The 25,008-nt window shown below is 50.7% G+C and overlaps 1 protein-coding gene across 1 annotated transcript in view; it reads right to left on the bottom strand.

Moving 5' to 3' along the window:
* The window catches only part of sfi1 (SFI1 centrin binding protein), a 164,081-nt gene that overhangs the window by 59,878 nt on the left and 79,195 nt on the right, over positions 1-25,008 (bottom strand). Inside the window, exons 17-20 of the mRNA XM_078226823.1 lie at positions 22,193-22,288; positions 19,685-19,761; positions 18,315-18,417; positions 15,684-15,780 (exon numbers count right to left, since the gene is read on the bottom strand). Of these exons, the coding sequence (XP_078082949.1) occupies positions 15,684-15,780; positions 18,315-18,417; positions 19,685-19,761; positions 22,193-22,288 (373 nt within the window). The remainder of the gene's footprint in view (positions 1-15,683; positions 15,781-18,314; positions 18,418-19,684; positions 19,762-22,192; positions 22,289-25,008) is intronic.

Raw genomic sequence — 25,008 nt, 5'->3', positions numbered from 1 at the left:
CCGGATCATCGACACAGATGCCATCATCTCACGTGAGAACACCATCCACCAGGTACACGGTACATACTCTTGCAACTCGGCCAACGTTGTCTACCTGATACGCTGCAAGAAAGGATGTCCCGAGGCATGGTACATTGGGGAAACTATGCAGACGCTGCGACAACGGATGAATGAACACCGCTCGACAATCACCAGGCAAGACTGTTCTCTTCCTGTTGGGGAGCACTTCAGCGGTCACGGGCATTCGGCCTCTGATATTCGGGTAAGCGTTCTCCAAGGCGGCCTTCGCGACACACGACAGCGCAGAGTCGCTGAGCAGAAACTGATAGCCAAGTTCCGCACACACGCGGACGGCCTCAACCGGGATATTGGGTTCATGTCACAATATTTGTAACTCCCACAGTTGCGTGGACCTGCAGAGTTTCACTGGCTGTCTTGTCTGGAGACAATACACATCTTTTTAGCCTGTCTTGATGCTCTCTCCACTCCCATTGTTTTGTTTCTTAAAGACTGGATTAGTTGTAAGTATTCGCATTCCAACCATTATTCATGTAAATTGAGTCTGTGTCTTTATAAACTCTGTTTGTGAACAGAATTCCCACTCACCTGAAGAAGGGGCTTAGAGCCTCGAAAGCTTGTGTGGCTTTTGCTACCAAATAAACCTGTTGGACTTTAACCTGGTGTTGTTAAACTTCTTACTGTGTTTACCCCAGTCCAACGCCGGCATCTCCACATCATGACTACCTTTCCATCATCAGCAAATTTGGCTGCAATACACCCCAGTCCCTTCATTCACCATTAATATAGATTTTAAACATTTGAGGCCCAAGCACTGATCCCTGTGGACTCACTAGATACAGTTTTCCCACCCGGTCTTTATCTATCTTTACAGCCGTTTCTTTTAAGACCTAGCATGGACAGGAGGTGGAAAGGAGTGGAGAGGATTTGTCGGTCTTCGGTCCCCATATGTTTTCCACATTACAACAGTGGCTACACTTCAAAAATATTCCATTGACTGTAAAACACTTTGGGACGTCCCAAGATCATTCTTTTTTAAAGTTCATCCCCTTGGTACTTGAGATCTTCTCGGCAGTTGGGATGCATTGAAATGAAGGTACAGATTCAGAAACACCACAATGTTGATAAAAATGAATGGTGTAAGAGATTTACTTTCCATAAAGCAAAGAGTAGGTGTTTTTCTGATCAGTGACTAGTGGTGTGCCTCAGGGATCAGTGTTGGGATGGGATGGTTTACAATTTACATAGATGATTTGGACTTGGGGACCAACTGTAGTGTGTCAAAATTCGCAGATGACACTAAGATGAGTGGTAGAGCAAAGTGTGCAGAGGACACTGAAAGTCTGCAAAGGAATATAGATAGTTTAAGTGAGTGGGGGAGGGTCTGGCAGATGGAGTACAACATTGGTAATTGTGAGGTCATCCATTTTGGTAGGAATAACAGCAAAATGGACTATTATTTAAATGATAAAGAATTGCAGCATGCTGCTGTGCAGAGGGACCTGGGTGTCCTTGTGCATGAATCACAAAAAGTTGGTTTGCAGGTACAACAGGTAATTAAGAAGGCAAATGGAATTTTGTCCTTCATTGCTAGAGGGATGGAGTTTAAAAACAGGGAGGTTATGTTGCAGCTGTACAAGGTGCTGATGGGGCCACACATAGAAACATAGAAGATTGGAGCAGGAGGAGGCCATTTGGCCCCTTGAGCCTGCTTCACCATTCATTACGATCATGGCTGATCATCCAACTCAATAGCCTAATCCTGCTTTTTCCCCATAACCTTTGATCCCATTCGCCCCAAGTGCGATATCTAGCCCCCTCTTGAATACATTCAATGTTTTGGCATCAACTATTTCCTGTAATGAATCCACAGGCTCACCACTCTCTGGGTGAAGAAATATCTCCCCATCTCTGTCCTAAATGGTCTACCCTGAATCCTCAGACTGTGGCCCCTGGTTCTGGACTCCCCCACCATTGGGAATATCCTCCCTGCATCTACCCTGTCTAGTCCTGTTAGAATTTTGTAAGTCTCAATGAGATCCCCCCTCATTCGTCTGAACTCCAGTGAAAACAATCCTAACCTAGTCAATCTCTCCTCATACATCAGTCCCACCATTCCTGGAATCAGCCTGGTAAACCTTCGCTGCACTCCCTCGAGAGCAAGAACATCCCTCCTCAGAAAAGGAGACCAAAACTGCACACAATACTCTAGGTGTGGCCTCACCAATGCCCTGTGTAATTGCAAGAACACATCCCTACTCCTGTACTCGAAACCTCTCGCAATGAAGGCCAACATGCCATTTGCCTTCTTTACCGCCTGCTGCACCTGCATGCTTGCCTTCAGTGACTGATGCATAAGGACACCCAGGTCCCACTGCACACTCCCTCTCCCAATTTACAGCCATTCGGGTAGTAATCTGCGCCTTGTTTTTGCTTCCAAAGTGAATAATCTCACACTTATCCAAATTATACTGCATCTACCATTGATTAACCCACTCAACCAACCTGTCTGGATCATTCTGAAGGATCTCTGCATCCGTATTACAGTTCACCCTCCCACCCAACTTGGTATCATCTGCAAACTTTGAGATGTTACATTTTGTTCCCTCATCCAAATCATTAATATATATTGTGAATAGCTGGTGTCCCAGCACCGATCCCTGTGGCACCCCACTGGTCATTACCTGCCAATTGGAAAAGCACCCATTAATTCCTACTCTTTGTTTCCTCTCTGCCAACCAGTTTTCTATCCATCTCAATACTTTCCCCAATCCCATGCGCTTTAATCTTGCATGATAATCTCTTGTGCGGGACTTTGTCAAACGCTTTCTAAAAGTCCAAATATACCACACTTGGAGTACTGTGTACAGTTTTGGTCTCCTTACCTGAGAAAGGATACACTGGCACTGGAGGGGGTGCAGAGGAGATTCACTAGGTTGATTCCGGAGTTGAGAGGGTTGGTTTATGAGGAAAGACTGAGTAGACTAGGACTATACTCACTGGAATTTAGAAGAATGAGGTGGGACATTATAGGAACATATAAGATTATGAAGGGAATAGATAAGATAGAAACAGGGAGGTTGTTTCCACTGGCGAGTGAATCCACAACTAGGGGGCATGGCCTCAAAATAAGGGGAAGCAGATTTAGGACTGAGTTGAGGAGGAACTTCTTCACACAAAAGGTTGTGAATCTGTGGAATTCCCTGCCCAGTGAAGCAGTTGAGACTACCTCATTGAATGTTTTTCAAGCAAAAATAGATGGATTTTTGAACGGTAAAGGAATTAAGAGTTATGGTGAGTGGATGGGTAAGTGCAGCTGAGTCCACGAAAAGATCAGCCTTGATCTTATTGAATGACGGAGCAGGCTCGAGGGACCAGATGGCCTACCCCTGCTCCTAGTTCTTATGTTCTTACTTTTCACTCCACTAATAAGATCCAGCAGCTAACATTGGTCACCCTATAACAGAGCTTTGCAATACATTAGCCACATGATTGTTGGGAGCACTTTATTCGGGTACATAATGGTAGTAAATTTAAGTCCCTCAGGGTAGTGTCCTAGACCCAAACATCTTCAGCTGCTTCACAATGACCTTCCCTCCATCATAAGGTCAGAAGTGGGGATGTTCACCGATGATTGCACAGCATGTTCAGCACCATTCGTGACTCCTCAGATACTGAAGCAGTCCATGTTCAAATGCAGCAAGGTCTGGACAATATCCAGGCTTGGGCTGACAAGTGGCAAGTAACATTCGCACCACACAATTGCCAGGCAATGACCATCACCAATAAGAGACACTCTAACCATCGCCCCATGACATTTAATGATGTAACCATCACTGAATCCCCCACTGTCAACATCCTTGGGGTTAGCATTGACCAGAAACTCAACTGGACTCACCACATAAACACAGTGGCTACAAGAGCAGGTCAGAGGCTAGGAATACTGTGGCAAGTAACTCACTTCCTGACTCCCCAGACCTATCCACCATCTACAAGGCACAAGTCAGGAGTGTGATGGAATACTCCCCACTTGCCTGGATGGGTGCAGTTCCAACAACACTCAAGAAGCTCAACACCATCCAGGACAAAGCAGCCCGCTTGACTGACACCACATCTACAAACATTCAATCCCTCCACCACCGATTCTCAGTAGCAGCAGTGTGTACTATCTACAAGATGCACTGCAGCAATTCACCAAAGGTTCTTAGACAGCACCTTCCAAACTCACAACCACTTCCATCTAGAAGGACAAGGGCAGCAGATAAATGGGAACACCACCACCTGCAAGTTCCCCCCCAAGCCACCCACCATCCTCACTTAGAAATATATCGCCGTTCCTTCACAGTCGCTGGGTCAAAATCCTGGAATTCCCTCCCTAACGGCATTGTGGGTCAACCCACAGCACGCAGACAGCAGCGTTTCAAGAAGGCAGCTCACCACCACCTTCCCAAGGGCAACTAGGGATGGGCAATAAATGCTGTAAGAAGTCTCACAACACCAGGTTAAAGTCCAACAGGTTTATAATAACCAATAAATGCTGGCCAGCCAGCAACGCCCATGTCCCATGAATGAATAAAAAAAGTAAATATACACATACAAAGTAGAATCATGGAATGAAACAGTGCAGACGGAGGCCATTTGGCCCATCATGCTTGTGCCAACAGTTTGAAAGAGATATCCAGTTAGTCCCACTCCCCTTCTCTTTCCTCATAAGCCCACAAATGTTCTCCCTTCAAGAATTTATCTAATTCTCTTTGAATGTTATGATTAAATCTGCTACCATTATGCTACCAGAGAGAGCGTTAACCAGTCAATGTACTGGTAGGTCTCCTATGGATTTATATGGTTCAGAATAGGGTTTGGTTAGGCAGTGTATTCCAGATCAAACCACCCTCTGTGTAAATTATTTTCCTTTATGCTGCCTCTGGTTCTATTGCCTTTTGCTTTAAATGTGTTCCCTCTGGTTACCAACCCCTCTGCCAGTGGAAACATAGAAAACTACAGCACAAAACAGGCCCTTCGGCCCCACAAGTTGTGCCGAACATATCCCTACCTTTTAGGCCGACACTAAGGGGCAATTTAGCATGGCCAATCCACCTAACCTGCACATCTTTGAACTGTGGGAGGAAACGGGAGCACCCGGAGGAAACCCACGCAGACACGGGGAGAACGTGCAGACTCCGCACAGACAGTGACCCAAGCCGGGAATCGAACCCAGGTCCCTGGCGCTGTGAGGGAACAGAGCTAACCACTGTGCCACCGTGCCGTCCACGAGGTTAATTCCCGCTCTCGCGCACGCACAGTCGCTCTCTCGCACGCAAAGTCGCTCTCTCGCACGCACAGTCGCTCTCTCGCCCGCACGCTCCCACTCGCCCGCACGCTCCCACTCGCCCACACACGCTCCCTCTCGCCCACACACGCCCCCTCTCGCCCACACACGCCCCCTCTCGCCCACACACGCCCCCTCTCGCCCACACACGCCCCCTCTCGCCCACACACGCCCCCTCTCGCCCACACACGCCCCCTCTCGCCCACACACGCCCCCTCTCGCCCACACAGGCCCCCTCTCGCCCACACAGGCCCCCTCTCGCCCACACAGGCCCCCTCTCGCCCACACAGGCCCCCTCTCGCCCACACAGGCCCCCTCTCGCCCACACAGGCCCCCTCTCGCCCACACAGGCCCCCTCTCGCCCACACAGGCCCCCTCTCGCCCACACAGGCCCCCTCTCGCCCACACAGGCCCCCTCTCGCCCACACAGGCCCCCTCTCGCCCACACAGGCCCCCTCTCGCCCACACACGCCCCCTCTCGCCCACACAGGCCCCCTCTCGCCCACACAGGCCCCCTCTCGCCCACACAGGCCCCCTCTCGCCCACACAGGCCCCCTCTCACCCACACAACCCCCTCTCGCCAACACAGGTCCCCTCACGCCCACACTCGCCCCCTCTCGCCCACACTCGCCCCCTCTCGCCCACACTCGCCCCCTCTCGCCCACACTCGCCCCCTCTCGCCCACACTCGCCCCCTCTCGCCCACACTCGCCCCCTCTCGCCCACACTCGCCCCCTCTCGCCCACACTCGCCCACACTCGCCCACACTCGCCCACACTCGCCCACACTCGCCCACACTCGCCCACACTCGCCCACACTCGCCCACACAGGCCCCCTCTCGCCCACACTCGCCCCCTCTCGCCCACACAGGCCCCCTCTCGCCCACACTCGCCCACACTCGCCCACACTCGCCCCCTCTCGCCCACACTCGCCCACACTCGCCCCCTCTCACCCACACTCGCCCCCTCTCGCCCCCTCTCGCCCACACAGGCCCCCTCTCGCCCACACAGGCCCCCTCTCGCCCACACAGGCCCCCTCTCGCCCACACAGGCCCCCTCTCGCCCACACAGGCCCCCTCTCGCCCACACAGGCCCCCTCTCGCCCACACAGGCCCCCTCTCGCCCACACAGGCCCCCTCTCGCCCACACAGGCCCCCTCTCGCCCACACAGGCCCCCTCTCGCCCACACAGGCCCCCTCTCGCCCACACAGGCCCCCTCACGCGCACAGAGGCCCCCTCACGCGCACAGAGGCCCCCTCTCGCCCACACAGGCCCCCTCTCGCCCACACTCGCCCACACTCGCCCCCTCTCGCCAACACTCGCCCCCTCTCGCCAACACTCGCCCCCTCTCGCCCACACTCGCCCACACTCGCCCACACTCGCCCACACTCGCCCACACTCGCCCACACTCGCCCACACTCGCCCACACTCGCCCCCTCTCGCCCACACTCGCCCCCTCTCGCCCACACTCGCCCCCTCTCGCCCACACTCGCCCACACTCGCCCACACTCGCCCCCTCTCGCCCACACTCGCCCACACTCGCCCACACTCGCCCACACTCGCCCACACTCGCCCACACTCGCCCACACTCGCCCCCTCTCGCCCACACTCGCCCCCACTCGCCCCCACTCGCCCACACAGGCCCCCTCTCGCCCACACTCGCCCCCTCTCGCCCACACAGGCCCCCTCTCGCCCACACTCGCCCACACTCGCCCACACTCGCCCCCTCTCGCCCACACTCGCCCCCTCTCGCCCCCTCTCGCCCACACAGGCCCCCTCTCGCCCACACAGGCCCCCTATCGTCCACACAGGCCCCCTCTCGCCCACACAGGCCCCCTCTCGCCCACACAGGCCCCCTCTCGCCCACACAGGCCCCCTCTCGCCCACACAGGCCCCCTCTCGCCCACACTCGCCCACACTCGCCCACACTCGCCCACACTCGCCCCTTCTCGCCCACACTCGCACCCTCTCGCCCCCTCTCGCCCACACTCGCCCACACTCGCCCACACTCGCCCACACTCGCCCACACTCGCCCACACTCGCCCACACTCACCCACACTCACCCACACTCGCCCACACTCACCCACACTCGCCCACACTCGCCCCCTCTCGCCCCATCTCGCCCACACTCGACCCTTCTCGCCCACACTCGACCCCTCTCGCCCACACTCGACCCCTCTCGCCCACACTCGCCCACACTCGCCCCATCTCGCCCACACTCGCCCCCTCTCGCCCACACTCGCCCCCTCTCGCCCACACTCGCCCACACTCGCCCACACCCGCCCCCTCTCGCCCACACCCGCCCCCTCTCGCCCACACTCGCCCCCTCTCGCCCACACTCGCCCCCTCTCGCCCACACTCGCCCCCTCTCGCCCACACTCGCCCCCACTCGCCCACACTCGCCCCCTCTCGCCCACACTCGCCCCCTCTCGCCCACACTCGCCCCCACTCGCCCACACTCGCCCACACTCGCCCACTCGCCCACACTCGCCCACACTCGCCCACACTCGCCCACACTCGCCCACACTCGCCCACACTCGCCCACACTCGCCCCCTCTCGCCCCCTCCCGCCCACACTCGCCCCCTCCCGCCCACACTCGCCCCCTCCCGCCCACACTCGCCCCCTCCAGCCCACACTCGCCCCCTCCCGCCCACACACGCCCCCTCCCGCCCACGCTCGCTCCCTCCCGCCCACGCTCGCCCCCTCCCGCCCACGCTCGCCCACGCTCGCCCCCTCCCGCCCACGCTCGCCCCCTCTCGCCCCCTCTCGCCCACACTCGACCCCTCTCGCCCACACTCGACCCCTCTCGCCCACACTCGCCCCCTCTCGACCACACTCGCCCCCTCTCGCCCACACTCGCCCCCTCTCGCCCACACTCGCCCCCTCTCGCCCACACTCGCCCCCTCTCGCCCACACTCGCCCCCTCTCGCCCACACTCGCCCCCTCTCGCCCACACTCGCCCCCTCTCGCCCACACTCGCCCCCTCTCGCCCACACTCGCCCCCTCTCGCCCACACTCGCCCCCTCTCGCCCACACTCGCCCCCTCTCGCCCACACTCGCCCCCTCTCGCCCACACTCGCCCCCTCTCGCCCACACTCGCCCACACTCGCCCCCTCTCGCCCACACTCGCCCACACTCGCCCCCTCTCGCCCACACTCGCCCACACCCGACCCCTCTCGCCCACACTCGACCCCTCTCGCCCACACTCGCCCCCTCTCGCCCGCTCTCGCCCACACTCGCCCGCTCTCGCCCACACTCGCCCCCTCTCGCCCACACTCGCCCACACTCGACCCCTCTCGCCCACACTCGACCCCTCTCGCCCACACTCGCCCCCTCTCGCCCACACTCGCCCACTCTCGCCCACACTCGCCCCCTCTCGCCCACACTCGCCCACACTCGCCCACACTCGCCCACACTCGCCCACACTCGCCCACACTCGCCCACACTCGCCCACACTCGCCCACACTCGCCCCCTCGCGCCCACACTCGCCCCCTCGCGCCCACACTCGCCCCCTCGCGTCCACACTCGCCCCCTCGCGCCCACACTCGCCCCCTCGCGCCCACACTCGCCCCCTCGCGCCCACACTCGCCCCCTCGCGCCCACACTCGCCCCCTCGCGCCCACACTCGCCCACACTCGCCCCCTCTCGCACACACCCGCCTCCTCTCGCACACACCCGCCTCCTCTCGCACACACCCGCCTCCTCTCGCACACACCCGCCTCCTCTCGCACACACCCGCCCCCTCTCGCACACACCCGCCCCCTCTCGCACACACCCGCCCCCTCTCGCACACACCCGCCCCCTCTCGCACACACCCGCCCCCTCTCGCACACACCCGCCCCCTCTCGCACACACCCGCCTCCTCTCGCACACACCCGCCTCCTCTCGCACACACCCGCCCCCTCTCGCACACACCCGCCCCCTCTCGCACACACCCGCCCCCTCTCGCACACACCCGCCCCCTCTCGCACACACCCGCCCCCTCTCGCACACACCCGCCCCCTCTCGCACACACCCGCCCCCTCTCGCACACACCCGCCCCCTCTCGCACACACCCGCCCCCTCTCGCACACACCCGCCCCCTCTCGCACACACCCGCTCCCTCTCGCACACACCCGCTCCCTCTCGCACACACCCGCTCCCTCTCGCACACACCCGCCCCCTCTCGCACACACCCGCCCCCTCTCGCACACAACCGCCCCCTCTCGCACACACCCGCCCCCTCTCGCACACACCCGCCCCCTCTCGCACACACCCGCACCCTCTCGCACACACCCGCACCCTCTCGCACACACCCGCACCCTCTCGCACACACCCGCCCCCTCTCGCACACACCCGCCCCCTCTCGCACACACCCGCCCCCTCTCGCACACACCCGCCCCCTCTCGCACACACCCGCCCCCTCTCGCACACACCCGCCCCCTCTCGCACACACCCGCCCCCTCTCGCACACACCCGCCCCCTCTCGCACACACCCGCCCCCTCTCGCACACACCCGCCCCCTCTCGCACACACCCGCCCCCTCTCGCACACACCCGCCCCCTCTCGCACACACCCGCCCCCTCTCGCACACACCCGCCCCCTCTCGCACACACCCGCTCCCTCTCGCACACACCCGCCCCCTCTCGCACACACCCGCCCCCTCTCGCACACACCCGCCCCCTCTCGCACACACCCGCCTCCTCTCGCACACACCCGCCTCCTCTCGCACACACCCGCCCCCTCTCGCACACACCCGCCCCCTCTCGCACACACCCGCCCCCTCTCGCACACACCCGCCCCCTCTCGCACACACCCGCTCCCTCTCGCACACACCCGCTCCCTCTCGCACACACTCGCTCCCTCTCGCACACACCCGCCCCCTCTCGCACACACCCGCCCCCTCTCGCACACACCCGCCCCCTCTCGCACACACCCGCCCCCTCTCGCACACACCCGCCCCCTCTCGCACACACCCGCCCCCTCTCGCACACACCCGCCCCCTCTCGCACACACCCGCCCCCTCTCGCACACACCCGCCCCCTCTCGCACACACCCGCCCCCTCTCGCACACACCCGCCCCCTCTCGCACACACCCGCCCCCTCTCGCACACACCCGCCCCCTCTCGCACACACCCGCTCCCTCTCGCACACACCCGCCCCCTCTCGCACACACCCGCCCCCTCTCGCACACACCCGCCCCCTCTCGCACACACCCGCTCCCTCTCGCACACACCCGCTCCCTCTCGCACACACCCGCCCCCTCTCGCACACACCCGCTCCCTCTCGCACACACCCGCTCCCTCTCGCACACACCCACTCCCTCTCGCACACACCCACTCCCTCTCGCACACACCCACTCCCTCTCGCACACACCCACTCCCTCTCGCACACACCCACTCCCTCTCGCACACACTCACTCCCTCTCGCACACACTCACTCCCTCTCGCACACACTCACTCCCTCTCGCACACACTCACTCCCTCTCGCACACACTCACTCCCTCTCGCACACACTCACTCCCTCTCGCACACACTCACTCCCTCTCGCACACACTCACTCCCTCTCGCACACACTCACTCCCTCTCGCACACACTCACTCCCTCTCGCACACACTCACTCCCTCTCGCACACACTCACTCCCTCTCGCACACACTCACTCCCTCTCGCACACACTCACTCCCTCTCGCACACACTCACTCTCTCACACTCAGGGGGGAATTTTACCATTTTGAGTCTAAGTGCCGAATGAAACAGTCTCTCCTCACTTATCCTTTCAAAGCTGTTCATGATTTTGAACACTTCTATGAAATTTTTGCTTCACCTTATCTGCTCAAAGAACAAGCACAGCTTGTCCAGTCTCTCGATATAACTGTAGTTCCTTATCTCTGGTACCATTCTAGTAAATCCCTTCTACACACTTCGTAAGACCTTCAAATCCTTCAAGTGCAGTGCCCAGAATTGACTGCAATACTCCAGCTGGGGCCAAGTCAGTGTTTTGGAAAGGTTGAATACAACTTTGTTGCTTTTGTACTCTATATTGCTATTAATGAAGCCACGGATCCCTTTTTAACAGCTTTCTGATCTTGAACTGTCACCTTCAAAGATTTGTGTAAGTGCACCCCAGGACTCTCTGTCCCTGAACTCTCTTGAACAATATGCCAGGTGAGTTATATTTCCACATTCTTCCTACTGAAATGAATTGCCACACATTTCTCTGCATTAAATTTCATCTGCCATGTATTTGTCCATCTCGCTAAACTATGTCCTCCTGAAGTCTATTATCCTCCACATTATTACTCTATTTCCAAGTTTCATATCATCAGCAAACTTTGAAATGATGTCCTGTACATGCAAGTCCAGGCTATTAATATAAAGAACAAAGAAAATTACAGCACAGGAACAGGCCCTTCGGCCCTCCAAGCCTGCACCGACCATGCTGCCCGACTGAACAAAAACCCCCTACCCTTCCGGGGATCTTATCCCTCCATTCCCATCCTATTCATGTATTTGTCCAGACGCCCCTCAAAACTCACTATCGTATCTGCTTCCATTACCTCCCCCAGCAGCAAAAAAATCAGATGTGTTATATATATCAAACAATAATATATATAAAACATATATATATTATACATATATATCAAACAGTAATGGTCACAGCACATATTCCTGGGGCACTCTACAGTTCACTACCCTCCAGTCTGAAAAAACAACAGCTCACCAATATTTTTTGCTTTATGTCCCTTAGTCAATTTTGTATCCAAGCAAATCCCTACTGTTTGCTTCAGTTTTGCACAAGCGATGCTTTTATTGCTGCAGAACAAGGTAAAAGACCAAATGAAAAGGGCACAAGGGGAAACTCAGTCATTGTTCTGTAATAATTGGCCGGCATGGCGGCACAATGGTTAGCACTACTGCATCACAGCGCCAGGAACCCAGGTTTGATTCCCAGCTTAGGTCACTGTCTCTGCAGAGTCAGCACGTTCTCCCCATGTCTGCATGGGTTTCCTCCGGGTACTCCGATTTCCTCCCACAGTCCGAAAGACGTGCCAGTTAGGTGCATTGGAGATGTTAAATTCTCCCTCAGTGTACCTGAACAGGCGCCAGAGTGTGGCGACGAGCAGATTTTCACAGTAACTTCATTGCAGTGTTAATGTAAGCCTACTTGTTATACTAATAAGTAAACTTTAAAAACTGGGCCTTTGATTTGTAAAGCAGATAGATTTTTCAATTCCACATTAATGTATATACCTTTTCCCTTAAGTTAAAATATTTTACAAAGAACAAACATTTAATTAAAATGCTTGTGAATTACAGCAAAAATATTTCAGATTAAGATATGTTTTAAGCCTTCAAAATCACTGATTTTACACAAATATGAAAACTGATTATACACTTTGTTAGTCTTTGCCTATAATAGTTTTCAATGTCTATTTATAGGAATTATTTTACTTATTCATTATTCTTTAATTATCATTCATTAACATACCTAACCAATAGGATATGGCGGAGGTTCCACCAGAAGAAGTTTACAGATTAGCTGCTGTCTGTACATATATTTTAGCTGCTCGCAAAACCCCCAAAACTGGTCCATATAAATCTACTACAGATCTAGCGGTATTTCAACTGAATAAATGTCAGTGGTCTCTGTTTTGCTGATTCCTGAGCAACTATTTTCGTTTTGTATCCTCAGTAACCCTGCACAAAAGCATAATTATATTCCACAAGGGGGGAAGCGGTGCGGGGAAATTCAGCTTCTGTCATGTCTCTACCCAGGCCTCAACAGAGGTTGCTGATAAAAATGATGCCTTTTAATCAAATATTTTGCAAATTGGGGGCATTTGGAATGAAGATGACAGAGGAAACTAGGACAAACCCAAGGCTGTTGCACTGAAACCTCAGAAGGGATTTTCACAGTAACTTCATTGCAGTGTTAATGTAAGCCTACTTGTGACACTAATAAATGTTTAAAAACTGGGCCTTTGATTTGTAAAGCAGATAGATTTTCCAATTCCATATTAATCTGTATACCAGAGCTAATTAGCTGATTGATGCAGATAGACATGGACAACCAGAAACCTGCTTGACATGCAGGTGAGATTTCGCTGAAGCCTGGAATTCAATTGATGAGACAATTTCAATAGAGAATCAAATGGAAAGGGTTAATGGTAGATAGCAAGGAATATGTACAAGGAAATAAATTTGTGTTGTGCGGTTCACAACCATAGATTTGCGCATATTGATAAGTTGCTGTCACAGTTTTTGCCTCCAAGAAAACAATGGTCAGACTGGGTTACTTCAGCAAGAGCTTTGATCTATTTAACACTTTGCCCACAATGCTGCTATTTTCTTCCCTCCCCAGATGAAAATCTTGTCTCTCATTGGATTACAGCTCCAGGGGTACCCACTGACCCTGCTGCCTCACCCATATGCTCATTCTTCATACAGTCAGCAGAGTGACAGCAAGCTATCTGACCATTCAGGGTGCCACAGCTGACACCAATCCTGTTATCATAGAATCCCTACAGTGCGGAAAGAGGCCATTCGGTCCATCGAGTCTGCACCGACAACAATCCCATCCAGACCCTATCCCAAAACCTCACGTATTTACCCTGCTAATCCCCCTGACACTAAGGGGCAATTTAGCACGGCCAAACCACCTAACCCGCACATCCTTGGACAATGGAAGGAAACCAGAGCACCCAGAGGAAACCCATGCAGACACGGGGAGAACGTGCACACAGACAGAAAACAAATAATGCAGCTCAGCGGTTCTTGGTAATCATCAAGACTAGGAAACCCAAACTGACTTTTCCTCTCTGGGAATCAAATGGGCTAATTCAGCACAGACTGGAGAATGGTGATATCTTGTCTTAGTGACTCCTGACCATAGAATTACTCACTAACCTGGAGGCTAGCTATTAGCTATTTTGGGATTAGACTGAAGTTATAAAGTCTGGTCCTGTCTTGGTGAGGTAAACTTTCCCAACAACTGATGTTGCAATCCATCTCATTATTTCTAAAGCGTATGTAAAATTATGCTATTCTACATCAGGATTACCTTTAGCCTCCACTCCATAGCTCAACGATCAGAGCCCCTCAGAAACTGAAGTAGCCGGTGAGTGCACACTGCAAGGCCTGGACAACATTCAGACTTAAACTAATAAGTAGAAAATAATTTGGCACCACACAATTACCAGACAATGACAATCTCCAATAAGAGAGAATCTAACCATCTCCCCTTGACTTTCAGAGACATTGCCATTGCTGAAACCACACCATCAATATCCTAGGAGTCATCATTAATCATTAACTTAACTGGGCCTGCCACATCTTGGCTAGGAGCAGGCAAGAGGCTGGGAATTCTGCACTGAGTGCCTCCCCAAAGCCTGTCCATCAGGAGGAGGGATGGAACAAAGACAGCGGAGTGGATGCCCTCAATATTAGAGGGAAAGAAGTCCACCATTTCCTCACACTTGTTGTTGGAAGTGAGGGAAAGGTTGGTTGGGGGGGGGGGGGGGGGGGGGGGAGCAGGGGTCAGCATTTTAAGGAGATGGTTGTGTAAAAAAAACAAAGTTGTCTTTGCTCCCCAAGTCCTTGGCAGTTTTGTCAGAGGACAGCAAGGACCAGTCATGATTGGTGTGGTATAGACAGAGTTGACAAGAGATGACTACATTAGCTTGCACCAAAGTAGCTCAAATTTGTACCCCTCAGACTCGAAGGCCCATACCAGGGTCAAAGGAGGAAACAGGAGGGCCCGTACAGTTTACCTTGGTCATCACTGCCTCAAAGGAATAAGGGAGATTTGTCAGGCAAGATCTGTGGCAGCCAAGATCATTGGACTCCAATTTGCTAGTTTGTTTGTGGTGTACAGATATTCTTCAACTCCCTTCATGCTGATGGATTTATTCTATTATTTCACACAGATTTGAAGACTCTTAAGTCTTTCATTATCTATATCTTGGAACATTCGCCTATTTCTGATCTACTGGTACCTCCCAAATAGCCAATGACTCCCTGCTGAATGTCAGTGTCTCATATATCCTTCCCCTCTCTCTGGGATAAATAGCACATAAAACTAAGCATTGATTTCTTTAAAACTTCACTGAACGCCTGAGATGCAGGCATGTTTGACCTTCACAGTTTTGCACAGGAACCATTCAAATGTGCAGCCCAGATCTAATAATATAGTTTAAGGATATTCTGCAGGGATCTCCTCACCTGTTCTCAGTGAAGACAACTGAAACAGGTGTGAAGTTTATTGTTTGGTCACATTGTCATGCCAAAACTTAAAGTAGTAAGGTGGGTAACTACACTGAACATTTTATCAACACAGGCATTGTATTTTACCACTTACGAAAGCCAATATGTCGTCTTGCTTCTATCAGAAGTTCCTCCTCCTGTTGTCTTTGATACAGTTGAAGTGAAACAGCATCTCTCCAATACTCAAGAACCTTTATAAAAGATAATGTCACAGAACCATCACCAAGTGCAGCTGCAGGAAAGCAGCCCTGCCCTGGAACCCCAAGAGTCAACAAGTTTAATATAATTAAACAAAGTGATATATGTACTGGGAAAGATGGTGGTTTAGTGGTAATGTCACGAAAAGCCCCATGCTAATACTCTGGGGACATGGGTTCAAATCCCACGAAAGCAGCTGGTGGAAAGTAAATTCCATTAACAAAATGTAGAATTGAAAGCTAGTTTCAGTAATGGTGACCATGAAACTATCATCGATTGTTGTGAGAAACCCATCGGGTTCATTAACGTCCTTTAGGGAAGGAAATCTGCCATCCTTATCTGGCCTGGCCTACATGTGACTCCAGAGCCACAGCAATATGATTGACTCTTAACTGCTCTCTGAATAAAAAACCTACCTCGGACATCCTTCCTATATCTCCCACCATGAACCCTATAGTTATGCCCCCTAGTTACCGCTCCATTCAACCGAGGAAATAGTCTTTGAACGTTCACTCTATCTATCCCCCTCATCATCTTATAAACCTCTATCAAGTCTCCTCTCAACCTCCTCCGCTCCAAAGAGAAAAGCCCAAGTTCCCTCAACCTTTCCTCATAAGACCTACCCTCCAAACCAGGCAGCATCCTGATAAATCTCCTTTGCACTCTTTCCAGTGTCTCCACATCCTTCTTGTAGTGAGGTGACCAGAACTGCACACAATATTCCAAATGTGGTCTCACCAAGGTCCTGTACAGTTGCAGCATAACCCCACGCTCTTAAACTCAAACCCCCTGTTAATGAACGCCAACACACTATAGGCCTTCTTCACGGATCTATCCACTTGAGTGGCAACCTTCAGAGATCTATGGATATGAACCCCAAGATCTCTCTGTTCCTCCACATTCTTCAGAACCCTACCTTTGACCCTGTAATACACATTTAAATTTGTCCTACCAAAATGAATCACCTCGCATTTGTCAGGGTTAAACTCCATTTGCCATTTTTCAGCCCAGCTCTGCATCCTACCTATATCTCTTTGCAGCCTACAACAGCCCTCCACCTCATCCACTACTCCACCAATCTTGGTGTCATCAGCAAATTTACTGATCCACCCTTCAGCCCCCTCCTCCAAGTCATTTATAAAAATTACAAATAGCAGAGGACCAAGCACTGATCCCTGTGGCACTCCGCTGGTAACCGGTTTCCAGTCCGAAAATTTTCCATCCACCACCACCCTCTGTCTTCTGTTAGATAGCCAGTTACCTATCCAATCGGCCAAACTTCCCTCTATCCCACACATCCTTACTTTCTTCATAAGCCGACCGTGGGGGACTTTATCAAACACCTTACTAAAATCCATGTATATGACATCAACTGCACTACCTTCATCTACACACTTAGTTACCTCCTCAAAAAATTCTATCAAATTTGTGAGGCAAAACTTGCCCTTCACAAATCCGTGCTGACTAACCCGGATTAAGCTGCATCTTTCTAAATGGTCGTAAATCCTATCCCTAAGGACCTTTTCCATCAACTTACCGACCACCGAAGTAAGACTAACCGGCCTATAATTACCAGGGTCATTTCTATTCCCTTTCTTAAATAGAGGAACAACATTCGCCACTCTCCAGTCCTCTGGCACCACCCCCGTGGACAGTGAGGACCCAAAGATCAATGCCAAAGGCTCTGCTATCTCATCCCTTGCCTCCCAAAGAATCCTAGGATATATTTCATCAGGCCCAGGGGACTTATCAACTTTCAGTTTATTCAAAATTGCTAGTACATCTTCCCTCCGAACATCTACTTCCTCCAGCCTATCAGCCTGTGACACCATCTCTTCCTCAAAAACATGGCCCCTGTCCTTGGTGAACACCGAAGAAAAGTATTCATTCATCACCTCTCCTATCTCTTCTGACTCCATGCACAAATTCCCACTGCCGTCCTTGACCGGCCCTAATCTCACCCTGGTCATTCTTTTATTCCTCACATAAGAGTAAAAAGCCTTGGGGTTTTCCTTGATCCGACCCGCCAAGGACTTCTCATGCCCCCTCCTAGCTCTCCTAAGCCCCTTTTTCAGCTCATTTCTTGCTAACTTGTAACCCTCCATCGAGCCAAACTGAACCTTGTTTTCTCAACCTAACATACGCTTCCTTCTTCCTCTTGACAAGACATTCCACCTCTTTTGTGAACCATGGTTCCCTCACTCGGCCATTTCCTCTCTGCCTGGCAGGGACATACCTATCAAGGACACGCAGTATTTGTTCCTTGAAAAAGTTCCACTTATCATTAGTGCCTTTGCCTGACAATTTTTGTTCCCATCCTATGCTTCCTAATTCCCGCCTGATTGCATCATAATTACCTCTCCCCCAATTGTAAACTAGTTCATGTTTACTGTAATTGTAAACTGAAGTTCATGTTAAAGAAAATGAAACGCCAGAGTACATTATTTTTAAAAATCCCTATCTCTCACATAGACTTAGCATGAGAAATTTATTATATCTTTCCTTCACTGATGAAACGGAGCTCTACCTTAGATAAAAGGACACAGTGATAATGACGATCTGCTCTGGTGGTCTTCCGAGCTTCATCAGCCTGTAGGTGTGCATTTTCTTTCCAGGTGCAGAAAGAAAATCTAGGTGAGACAGACAAGAAAAATGTTTAAAAACTGCAAATAACCCAGGCTCCATATCCTAGTCCAAGCAAAGCAGAAGATAAAATCTCAAGGGGATGATCCATGCTAAGGGCTTACGTAAATGACAAATAATACTGGCAAACCGCAGAGGCAGCTCAGAATTTGAAGACAGAGTTGGATGAAATATGGGAAGAATTTATATAAATGTGCAATACTCTACATTTTTGAATGAAGTAGGCTCAACACTCCATGTCCAATTGACGCACTGCTGCATACGATGGAAGGTTAGCAGCAGAAGTTTGTGATGAAACTGCTTAGTGCTCCAATCACACCAGACTTGGAGCATCGAGTCCCTGAGACACTCAGAGTAGGCAGCACTGGGTGCAGTGCAGCAATGAGCAATGAGGCTGGTTCGTAGCCTTGAAGGTCCCGGTTACGCGGAAAGATCAAGAAACGTGAGCTTTCAGCTTTGAACGGAGATGGCTGTGAGGTGAACTTAAAGGGGGACATGTAATGTTCTAACTATGTTAGGGGTTGTGGGTTTTGACAGAAAGAAAGGAATGTGGTTTGCACACGTGGATTCAAAGTAACAACAACAGATGTATTGAAGAGCTGTTCCCTGCTTTGCACTGAATACAAAACTGAAAGTCAATACAGCAGCTCCTGCCAACACCCTAATGACATCACCATCAAATCATGTGATCAGCTCTTAAAGCAACCTGCAACCCTTTTAAATCTATAACAGAATGTAAGATTGTAAACCATCTGGAAAAGGTGATTCTGAAAATTACTTTCCATTGTGAGAATAGGATAGGGAGATAGAGGCTCAAACATGCAAAAAGCAAATTTAAGATTGAAATTGGCCCTTTGGAAGAGGTTCTTGAGTGATAAACACATCAAATAGACTTGCAATGAGAAGTAAAACCCTGAAATTATTTAAAATACAATTAGATATCACAAGGGAAACTTAGGGTCATTGCAGGGGAATGAGTTGTGATGGGTTGGATAACCCAAAATAAACTTCTAATCCAAATGACATCTCCCCAGGCTGCACGTGGGTTAGAAAAATAACCTACTGTTCTGCAGTGATAGAGGTCACAGAAGCAAGATTTTATTTTGCAGGCTTCAATCATGGATATTCAAATAGGAGCTATGGATAGAATAAAAAATTATGTAGTTCTACTATGTGAACTTCAATCCACACAGTACCTTTAGCATGTTATTTGTCACATGTATCAAGTGTGTAGAAAGAGTTTTGCAACATTACCTCAACAATTCTCTTCTCCATTTCTTCTCCTTCTCATCCACCTTACGCAAAATCTGCTGTCTGTTCCAATGGTAAACCTGGAAAACAGGCAGGGGTTGTGCAATGTAGCTTTCACGATCATATTAAGGCTTTAATACTTGGGTTACATTCAACAAGTAAAAGATTTACAAACTTCTACCAATCTCAGAATGTCAAAAGCAATAAAGACAACTTGCTTGCACTAATCCTCAATGTAAACTCGCCCTTGAAACTTGCTTGCTTAGTTCTTCCGTGACTAAGCAGTGCAAGCAGACCAGTCTGACAAAGCTTGTCAGATTGACTTGTCAGGTTAGAACACACACAGCCAAATATAAACCTACAAATTGCGGCCCTTAAGTTACAGTAATGGGAGGCACGGTGGCACAGTGGTCAGCACTTCCGCCTCACAGCACCAGGGACCCAGGTTTGATTCTCAGCTTGGGTCTGTGCAGAGTCTGCATGTTCTCCCCGTATCTGCATGGGTTTCCTCCGAGTGCTCCGGTTCATACGATCATAGAATCTTACAGTGCAGAAGGAGGCCATTCACCCATCAGGTCTGCACCAACCACAATCCCACCCAGACCCTATCCCCATAACCCCATGCATTTACCCTGTCAGTCCCCCTGACACCAAGGGGCAATTTACCATTGTCAATCCACCTAAGCAGCACATCTATGGATTCTGGGGGGAAACTGGAGCATCCTGAGGAAACCCACGCAGACACGGCGAGAACGTGTAGGCTCCACACAGACAGTGACCCAAGCCGGGAATCAAACCCGGGTCCCTGGCGCTGTGAGGTAGCAGTGTTAACCACTGTGCTACCGTGCCGCCCGAACCACTGTGCCACCATACCGTAATTGTCCTTAAGAAGGTAGTGTTGAGCTTCCTTCTTGAACCCCTGCAGTCCCTGAGATGTAGATATATCCACAGTGCCGTTAGAGCTGACATTCCAGGATTTTGACCCGGTGACAGTGAAGGAACAGAGACAAATTTCCAAGTCAAGATGGTGAGTGGATTGGAGGGGAACTACCTGCTGCCCTTGTCCTTCTAGATGATAGTGTTCATGGGTTTGGAAGGTGCTGCCAAAAGAGACTTGGTGAGTTTCTGCTGTGCATCTTGTAGATGGTATACACTGTGCTTCGGTGGTGCAGGGAGTGGAAGAAATGCCAATTAAGTGGACTGTTTTGTCCTGGATGTTGTCAAGCTTCTTGAATGGTGTTGGAGCAGTGCTAACCACTGTGCCACCCCACTGTGGGTTATCTCCCACAGTCCGAAAGACGTGCTGGTTAGGTACATTGGCCATGTTAAATTCTCCCTCAGTGTACCCAAACAAGCACGAGAAGAATGGCAATTAGGGAATTTTAACAGTAACTTCATTGCAGTGTTAATGTAAGCCTACTTGTGACAATAGTAAATAAACTTAAAAACATAGCTTTCAGTCAAAGGATCTGCAAAGATCCCTGGCCTTGCCCCACTCTGGAACTACACTCACATCTTCAATACAGTTAAAATCTGTATCTTTATAAAAGATGTCCAGAGTGGCAAGATGTTTAAATTAAGAGAAGTGGCTTGATCCACCATTAGTCCCAAACATTGAATAATCTGGGAGACTGCTTTCAATGTCGGCAAAGGACATCAACTGGTTCGTGTTAAGGTTGAGTTCTGAGGTATGCCTATTGGCCATTCTGGGATGTGTATTATCCGAAACACCTAATTATAACAACTTTCAAACTTGTGTGTGCTGTGGTCAGCAAAAAGAATCCAACAAAAAAACACTCCATTTCCTCATCATACCGAGGAGCATTATTGTACTGTGTGTCCCTTACATCTTATTGTAATTCTCCTGGGTGTGCTGCCATTATATAATTTATTAAAAATAACCACTTATATCCAGTCTGAGGCACAGTGGGCAAATCACATGTGCCTGCCAGGATGGGTGCAGGAATCCAGGCTGATCGCGTTCCCCTTCAGAGGCACTTCCTGGTTGTGGAAGTTCCATCACTGACCCAGCACGGACCAGAAATGGAAGCTAGGCCCTTCTGGGATGTAAGGCATAATGCTTTAAAGGTGCTGTCAGGATCTGTGTCATGTAAAAATATCACTTCAAACAAAAGGACTTGAAAAAAAGCATTTTTTAACATAATAAAAATGCTGCCCATTATTTTAGATAACAAGAGGATGGGTAGGCAGTGAGTACAGTACGTATTTAATGCATGGATCCAGATTCCACCACGCTCACAAGCACTGATCCTAAATTTCCCTGCCTGAATAAACAAATGCAACAGGCAGTCAACGCTGGCATATAATATTCTAAATCCTAATATTCTAAAGCCAGGGTACGTGAGATTGCATGAGTTCAAATCCAGCCCAAACTGATAGGAAGAGGGGCAAGAGTATAGAAACGAATGTACCCTCATTCAGCATTTGGTATAAAAATGCGACTAAAACTGGAGGCAACCATCAGTCCACATTACACCGTCTGTCACTCACCTTCCATTCACGCAAGGTTTTGGACAGCACTACTTGCTGATAATGCGCATCTGCACACATGAGCTTCTTCCACTTCTCACGCCTTTTCTGCACATACTGTAAAGTTAAAAATTACTATTTACACACTGGTGTTAAATTCATCAAATCTACCACTATAAAATTCTGCTGAAGAATGAGCACTTGACACTTTCTGCTATATTTTAAATTCATCAATAATTTAATCTCATCTCTTTATTTCTTATTTCTGTCTACACTTCCCGCTGCCTCAGAAAAGCAGCCAGCATAATCAAGAACCCCACGCATCCTGGACATTCTCTCTTGCACCTTCTTCCATCGGGAAAAAGATACAAAAGTCTGAGGTCACGTACCAACTGACTCAAGAACAGCTTCTTCCCTGCTGCTGTTAGATTTTTGAATGGACCTACCTTATATTAAGTTGATCTTTCTCGACACCCTAGCTATGACTGTAACACTACATTCTGCATTCTCTCCTTTCCTTCTCTATGAACGGTATGCTTTGTCTGTATAGCACGCAAGAAACAATACTTTTCACTGTATACCAATACATGTGACAATAATAAATCACATCAAATCAAATATTTCTTCTTCCCTGAGGGTACTAAGTCTGGCTCAGCTATCATGCCACAGGCTTTGGGGTCTTCATTTGCCCAGCATCATTTGCAAGCCCAAACTGAGAGCATCAACAAAATCAAAGTAACATACTGAGCATGCTTTTCTGTAGAAGGGTCATAGGGACTCGAAATGTTAACTCTGTTTCTCTCTCCACAGATGCTGCCAGACCTGCTGAGTTTATCCAGCATTTTCTGTTTCATATTTACAAGTGTCAACAGCTTGTGTGACTGAAACAGCAAGTTAAATGAGATTGATGCAGTCCTGACTCGTTGGGCAGAACATTACTGCCTTAGTTTCTTTTCAGACTGTGGGACAAGTTTTGGTTCACAAACCCAGCCACATTGAGAAGGCAATCAGGACGGCATGGCTATTTTGGGATTTCCATTTCTGACAGATTTCAGAAAAGCTCAGCAGCTTTTCAAACTGCGGCACCCAAAGAAATGGTGAATCAACCTGGAAGGTAGCTCCCCAACTGAGGGGCTGCAGTGAGGTGAGCCCTTCTAAGGGCAGGAGGATGAGGACACTTAGTTCAACCACGAATGCATGGATGCCGAGGAGGTCAGCAGCAGGGTTGTGCCTCTAACTGGAGATTGTGGACCCCAGCAGGACATTACAGGTGGGTGACGGAATACTTGTAAGTGCCAAGCCCCACACTCTGATTTAGAAGAATAGAATCCCTACAGCTGCACTATGTGAAGTGGGAACCCCGTCTGTCCTCAGCAGTGGTGAATGGTCTAACTGCATAAGCTGCTCCAGTGCCAACCAAAGCCGACAGCAGGGAGGTGCAACTGAAGGGAAGTGAAGTGCTGCGAAGGTGAAGTGCCTTTCAGGGAGTGTGCACTCACCTGCCAAGCAGTGATAAAACTCTCTGAGGGAAAGAGTGTTTTGAACAGATCGCCTGGCCAAGTCTCTGCAGCTCTTCGGTGCAGCCAATCAAGCATTGTGAGCTTCTCAGTTTCACTGTGCCATTCTGCCTAGCTGTGCTCGTACCTGCTGGGTTGGACAGACAGCACGAGTCTGTTCTGCTGTTGGCAAAGAGGTGTTACAACCGAAAAACTCCTTTTAACTGCCTCCTTAATGAGTTTCTTTGTCTTCCCACCTCTTCGCAGGGGTTCCCGACTTCTCCATCAACAGATGCCAACGTGGGAGTGGTAACGCATAGGGATTCCTGATAACATATTTCCCAAATTTCCAGCTGCACCCTCAGTCCATCTCCAACTCTCTGGGAAAACTCCACCAAGGTCTACACAAACACTTTCCCAGCAGAGACAACAATCAGGGCAGCAGATGCATGGAAACACAACCACCTGCAAGTCCCCCTCTAAACCACATACCATCTTGATCTGGAATTATATTGCTACTTCTTCACAGTCTTTGGGTCACAATTGTGAAATGTCCTTCCTAACAGCAATGTGGATGTACCCACATGGTTTCAGTGGATCAAGAAGTTGGCTCACCACCACTTTTTCAAGAGCAAGTAGGGATGGACAATAAAATGCTCGTTTGGCCAGCAGCACGGTGGCACAGTGGTTAGCTCTGCTGCCTCACAGCGCCAGGGACCTGGGTTCAATTCCGGCCTCAGGTCACTGTCATTGTGGAGTTTGCACATTCTCCCCATGTCTGCGTGGGTTTACTCCGGGTGCTCCGGTTTCCTCCCACAGTCCGAAAGATATGCGGGTTAGGTTAATTGGCCACACTAAATTGCCTCTTAGTGTCAGAGGGATTAGCTGGGTGAATATGTGGGGTTACAGAGATAGGGTCTGGGAGGGATTGTTGTTGATGCAGGCTTGATGGGCCGAATGCCCTCCTTCTGCACTGTAGGGATTTGAGTCACAGAGAGTCATAGAGGTTTACAGCATGGAAACAGGCCCTTTGGCCCAACTTGTCCATGCTGCCCTTTTTTTAAAAACCCTTAAGCTAGTCCCAAATGCCAGCATTTGGCCCATATCCCTCTATACCCATCTTACCCATGTAACTGTCTAAACGCTTTTTAAAAGACAAAATTGTACCCACCTCTACTACTACCTCTGGCAGCTTGTTCCAGACACACACACTCCTGTGTGTGAAAAACATTGCCCCTCTGGACCCTTTTGTATCTCTCCCCTCTCATCTTAAACCTATGCCTTCTAGTTTTAGACTCTCCTACCTTTGGGAAAAGATATTGACTATCTACTGATCTATGC

This window comes from Mustelus asterias, chromosome 13 (genome assembly GCF_964213995.1).
Source record: "Mustelus asterias chromosome 13, sMusAst1.hap1.1, whole genome shotgun sequence".
NCBI classification, from domain to species: domain Eukaryota; kingdom Metazoa; phylum Chordata; class Chondrichthyes; order Carcharhiniformes; family Triakidae; genus Mustelus; species Mustelus asterias.
This window is presented reverse-complemented; position numbering and strand designations above follow the sequence as displayed.